The sequence below is a fragment of the Ursus maritimus genome (genome assembly GCF_017311325.1).
Source record: "Ursus maritimus isolate PB19 chromosome X unlocalized genomic scaffold, ASM1731132v1 scaffold_X1, whole genome shotgun sequence".
NCBI lineage: Eukaryota > Metazoa > Chordata > Mammalia > Carnivora > Ursidae > Ursus > Ursus maritimus.
Window position 1 is genome coordinate 45,935,348 of NW_024423319.1, and position 6,080 is coordinate 45,941,427.

The window sequence follows — 6,080 nt, forward strand, 5'->3', positions numbered from 1 at the left end:
AAATATTCAATTCAGTTAAAACATTTGAGCGCCTCTGTCAGGCACGCAGCATTTGCCTAGATGTGACTCTACAGATATAATTCACTTGGTGCCTCCCCCTACAGACAATCAGTGGGGACTAAGTGCCTGAATGGATGGACCAGCACTCCGGCCACTGGTCTCAATATTTGTTTTTCCTAATCCAGGGACGTGGTTTTCAAGCGTTTTCACCTTAAAGTTTCTCTTAAAGGTCCCCTGAGACCCGCCCAGACAGACAGATATACAAAAACACATACACAGTCACGAACGTCCACCATTTCCCCACCAGGCGCAGCAAAGGCGGCTTCCCGGCACTGAGATGGGGGGGAGGGGGAGCGGGGGAGGGGAAAGCAGGGAACGGAAAAGGCGGAGGCGGCCCGCGGATCCTGCTTTGGTCTTCATCATCACCACCCCCGGGCCCCCAGTTCCCACCCACACACCAACCTCTAACGATACCGGATAATTTTCCTCCTTCTTCCCTCAAACGGCTATAGCGAGACGGTAGACGACGACCAGAACTACTTCTGCTCACGTAAGCGACTGATCACGTGATCACCTACGTCATGTGAGATCTCGGTCACGTGAGCAACTCTCGGCTTAGACTCGGGATCTCTAAAGTGCCGCACTTCCTTCTGGTACGGAAACAGGGCGGGCCAATATCAAGAATGGAAGAGCGTGATTGGCTGCGGTGCGTTTTACGTGACTGATCATTGGTCCGCCTCTGGGGATAACCGTCCCAGTTGCCTGAGAAACAATATCGTCATCATTTAATAACTCACCGGTGATTGGTCCGCCTCTAAAGTTAAACTTAAAAGCCCAGATTACCGGTGGAAATCCGTACTGCTTTACGGCGGCGATGAAGCTGAAAAGCAGAGTGCAGCAGCAGGGCTTCCTGCTGGCGCTTCGCTTCCTGGCCGTGGTTCTCTGGAGCTTTCCTGGGGCCAGGGCCCTGGACAATGGCTTGGCGATAACCCCTACCATGGGCTGGCTGCACTGGGAGCGCTTCATGTGCAACCTTGACTGCCAAGAAGAGCCGGATTCCTGTATCAGGTATAGGAGATACTGAGTACCCCCTTGCGTTCGCCTGTGTGTCTGTCTCTGTTTGAGGGAATAGAGGGTCGCAGAGGGAACATTTGAGCCTGAGGGAGGGGTCCCCTACTGCTTCTGCATTTTTATGCCCAGCAAACGGCCCTGGTTGGGAACTAGCCCTAGCTTTCTCCGGCGTGATCCCTCCTTCGGTAGGAGTCGGGTCAGCAGCCCCTGCTTCTCCGTCTGTCTGTGCCAGATCACCCAACTAGGGACTTCATCCATTCACCATCCAGTTCTGTTCAGACCCTTCTTGTGAACTGCTGTTCTGCCTATGTCTGCCAGGCCTTGGTAGTGACCATAGCTGGGGTGAGTAGGAGAGACAGAGGACTAAGACACGTGCTATTGCTTCTGCTTTTTGGGTCAGCGGTTCCTTGGCTGTAAATGGAGGGAGTTTAGAAGAACCGTGGAGTCTCTATATGCCCACCCCCTCGCCCTTGAGTGTGGCATCTGGCTCGAAGGTTGACCTGGAGGAACTTTATAAAGGATTCCCCCGCTGTCCAAAAGTTGAGTGTTCCATAAGAGGAAATGGCTTAAAGTGAAGAAGTAATTACCATTAATTTATATGGAAAATTTTTTGAGCATTCCCGGACCCCAAAAATAACCTCTCTTGGCTTTGGTGCACAAAATAAATGGAGATGAATCACAGATCCTCACAGACACAGTTCAAAGCTATGGTGGCTTAATGCTGGGATGCTGAATGTAGTTCGCATCACATATTTCTTTTTGTCTTTTCCTTTTTTTCTAAATGGTGGTTGGCTTATTTTTATAGCTGATAATAAAACTAATGCATGACCATTGCAAAAAATGTAGGTAGTAGAGTATAATGAAAATAAAGTTTTCCTGGCACAGAATAAACGCTTCATAAATGCAAATTATATGTATATAATTTATTTAAGCAATCTCCTGTCCATAGCTATTCAAGCTCTTCAGTTTTTTTTATTATTATTGTGAAGCTGTGTTAACCATCCTTGTACATCATAATATTCTTTCCTTAGAAGTGTAATTACCGGATCCAAAGGTAGGTTACATATCGAACTATTTTGTTACATATCCTCCCCAAAAGGTTTACAAATGCACATTCCCAAGAACAGTGTATGAGAATGTCTATTTCCCCACACCCTGGCTACCACTGCATTTTTGTCATTCTTTTAAAACTTTGCCTGTCTGATGTTTTTATTTCCACTTAATTATTTTTTAGTTGAAATGTTTTGGGTTTGGTTTTGGGGTTGTGTGTGTATGTGTGTATGGTCTGTCATACATTATAAATATGGTCGTTCCAGCTTATGTTGGTTTTTATGATTTCTGGCCCTGACATCATGTTGAGAAAGTCTCTACCTACCTGAAGATAATATAGTCACCTACATTTTCTAGAGTATTTTTATGGATTTTTTAAATATTTAAATCGTTAACCCACCTGCACTTTATTTTCCTATAAGGAATGCCACATTTAATATATTACTAAATTCCTGGGGCACCTGGATGGCTCAGTTGGTTAAGCATCTGCCTTTGGCTCAGGTCACAATCCCCGGGTCCTGGGGTCTCCTGCTCAGTGGGGAGGCTGCTTCTCCCTCTCCGTCTGCCCCTCCCCCCACCCCCACTCGTGCATGCATGCTTGCTTGCGCTATCTCTCAAAAAATAAATAAAATCTTTTAAAAAAACATGTATATACTAGATTCCATGGTACCAGATGGCTGGAAGGATCTCTTTTGGAACTTTCTCTTTAATTCCATTGATTTGTGTATTCTAATGCTACTGGTACTGTACCAGCTTCATTTATCTTTCGTAAAATGTTCATGTGTTTTATCTCTCAGGTGAAATTTTGAATCATGTTGCCAACTTCCTTAAAAAGTCCTTTTGGGGTCTATTCAGGGTTTTATTAAATGTATAAAACATGCCTGGGTGGCTCAGTAGGATTAAGCATCCTACTCTTGATCTCAGCTCAGGTCTTAATCTCAGTGCGTGAGTTCAAGCCCTGCGTTGGACTCCACACTGGGCGTGGAGCTTATTTTAAAAATGTATAAAGGTGTGTTTTAATATTGAGTTTTCTTATCCCAGAGCAAAATAACGTCTCTCCATTTACTGAAATCATTTGGGAACATTCCTCTGGATCCTGTCCATGCCTTAAATTTATCTCTACGTATTTTAGTTTTTCTGTTGTGTTTTTAGTTGCTCTTGTGAATGGTATCTTTTTTTTTTTTCAAACAGGTTATTGTTGATATCTAAGGAAGCTATTGATTATAGTAACTTTGTAGTTTCTTACTTTACAGAACTTTCTTCTTAGTTCTAATTACCTTTTCAATTTCATGTATTTCTCATGCCTCATTGTGTGAGGTTCTTAGGGTGGAAGTATTCAGGCAGGGGGGAGTAAAAAAAGGACCCAGTCCATTTTACTTTGCACTGATTACTACGGAACTGGGTAGTAACTGGGTTGAAAAAACTTGCAAAACCCCAAGATGCCTTACCATTTGTTTAATGAATGACAACGATTTTTGGAATTTCTCTTACAGTGAGAAGCTCTTCATGCAGATGGCAGAACTCATGGAGTCGGATGGCTGGAAGGATGTAGGTTATGAGTACCTCTGCATTGATGACTGTTGGATGGCTCCTGAGAGAGATTCAAATGGCAGACTTCAGGCAGACCCGAAACGCTTTCCTAGTGGGATCCGAGGCCTTGCTGATTATGTGAGTTTATAGATATTTCTCTTTCATTCAGGAGACTGTACGCACTTTTGTACTGAAGCTTATTCAGAAAAACTGAGAAAGTAAAATAGCTGCTATTATCTGAATATCAAATTGTAAGGCTTATCAGGTAGAATTGTCATTCCATCAGCAGATCCTTGTTTTGCAATAGCTCTTGAGGCCTGTCCTGGAGAAGTTCTCCTTTTGCCGAAACCCCTGAATTCTCTAGAAGGAAAAGGGAAGTTGGTTCTTGACATGTGTTCATATATTTCCATATGCTTTGAGCAGTTATTACAATTGTAGTATAAAGTAGAAGATAGCAGGAATATATTCTGGAAATTAAGGGTAATAGAGCTGGACACTAGTTAAAGACAATGAAGACAGATGTATTCAGTACTACTGCAATAGGACACAGAGCCAAGATCAATTTCAAAGACAACAAAGACAAGTGGGGTTTTATAGTCAATGAGCGGACTTCAGGGGGTCAGTGGATGGAAAATTACCAAGAGGAGACATCAAGGGCAAGAGGATTCTTGCTACAGGCAGGCAGGCCAAGGAGTTAGACATGAAGGGCAGGGGATGAGGAACTTGATCAGATATCAGGGGTAGGGAGATGACTTAGCAGGATTCTTGCTGAAATAACGTGAGGCCTACTTGAGAAGAGGGCACAGAAGAGCCTAAGGTATGGTCATGGTGAGAGTCTTTGTCCAGATAATTGTATCATTGCCATGGAAAGGCAACTTTTAGGATCCCACCAGAAAAAGATGAGAGTGATAGCTTTCCCTTTAGTTCTGTATCGTAGCTTACATATATAGTTTGAACTCTGCAGCATTAGATAGAGACTTTGTCTCCCAGCTAACTCAACTGGATAATTTTGGGGGTTTGTGAAAAAAGAAGCCCTTGATACCTAGTGAAATATACTTATCTATGCCCCGAGCCTAGAATGGTTCTCTCTACTTCATGATTGCCCTTCTATTGTGGTGATCCTTTTCTCTCATTTCAGGTCCATAGCAAAGGACTGAAGCTAGGAATTTATGCAGATGTTGGAAATAAAACCTGTGCAGGCTTCCCTGGGAGTTTTGGACACTACGACATTGATGCCAAGACCTTTGCTGACTGGGGAGTTGATCTGCTAAAATTTGATGGTTGTTACTGTGACAGTGTGGAACATTTAGAAAAAGGTATGATTTAGCCCTGAGCAAAGGGAGAAACTTGGAGGCCAGGGTAAGTGGAGCATTCCAAAGAGCTCACCTCCACATTTTAAAGGCTCAGTCACAATACTGGAAATAATTATTCTCAATATTGTCAGAGCTCCTACCTCTTCTTTTCTTTCAGTTTGTCCATGCATTCATTCATGCATGCATGTAAAATCCATGCATGCCTAATCATGGCTAATAATGTGCACGTTTCATTCAAGAGGGCTCCGAGTTCATTACAAATAGTAATTGTAACTTTCCATAAGAGCATTTGGGAAAGCATCTGGAATGTCAGTCCCAGAGAAAAGAACATCTTCATTCCTGCCTTTTGTCAGTATATGCACCATCCCACACTACCTCCTGAGAATAATCCCGGCAGTCTGGGAGGGACTAAACACAATTTAATCACAGAGCAGCCACCTGTCTCTGCTGCTGGTTTAAAATATAACCATGGCCCTTCCTGGCAGCCTTTTTTTAAAATACACAGTACCAGCTGGAAGTTCCCTTCTTTCCCTTATTTTACCCATTGTTTTCTCATACAGGTTATAAGCGTATGTCCTTGGCCCTGAACAGGACTGGCAGAAGCATTGTGTATTCCTGTGAGTGGCCCCTTTATATGTGGCCTTTTCGTAAGGTGAGCTAGTGAGCACAGACTCCCAACAGAGCCTTGCTGATAGATTTTCAGAACTTGAGAACAAAGAAGACAGAAGGGTCTCCTTCAAAGTCCAACCTTACTTAACAGGCTTATCCTACCATCTCTCTCAGGATCCAACCACTTCTCACCCTCTCCACTGCTGTAATTGGATTCTAAGCTACCCTCACCTGGGAAATCAGTCATCTTTGAATCTTCCCTTTGTCGCACAGTTCACAGCCTGTCCACCAGCAATCCTATCAGTACTATCTACAAAACACATCCTGAATCAGCCCACTTCTTTCCATCTCTGTTGCATCCACCCTGATCTTCCACGCCACCACCATCTCCGCCCTGACTGCACCATCAGTCTGGTCTGCTTCCACTGTCCTGCCATCCGTTTTCCAAGGAGCACTGCAGTGATCTCGTTAAAATGTAAATCCTATCACTCCCCTGCTGAAAAAAAA

General features: G+C 43.7%; 2 protein-coding genes across 4 annotated transcripts in view; one reads left to right on the forward strand and one right to left on the reverse strand.

Moving 5' to 3' along the window:
- HNRNPH2 (heterogeneous nuclear ribonucleoprotein H2) overlaps positions 1-534 on the reverse strand; it is a 10,039-nt gene extending 9,505 nt beyond the window's left edge. Inside the window, exon 1 of one of the 2 annotated variants that reach the window (XM_040629949.1) lies at positions 463-534. The gene's annotated coding sequence lies outside the window, so the exon portion shown is untranslated. The remainder of the gene's footprint in view (positions 1-462) is intronic. The other variant, XM_040629964.1, reaches the window with a different exon arrangement.
- Positions 1-6,080, forward strand: part of GLA (galactosidase alpha) — an 11,713-nt gene that overhangs the window by 3,131 nt on the left and 2,502 nt on the right. Inside the window, exons 1-4 of one of the 2 annotated variants that reach the window (XM_040629977.1) lie at positions 823-1,068; positions 3,615-3,789; positions 4,790-4,967; positions 5,525-5,616. In XM_040629977.1, the coding sequence (XP_040485911.1) occupies positions 875-1,068; positions 3,615-3,789; positions 4,790-4,967; positions 5,525-5,616 (639 nt within the window). In that variant the 5' untranslated portion in view covers positions 823-874. Of the gene's footprint in view, positions 1-822; positions 1,069-3,614; positions 3,790-4,789; positions 4,968-5,524; positions 5,617-6,080 lie in introns of those variants that run through there. The other variant, XM_040629982.1, reaches the window with a different exon arrangement.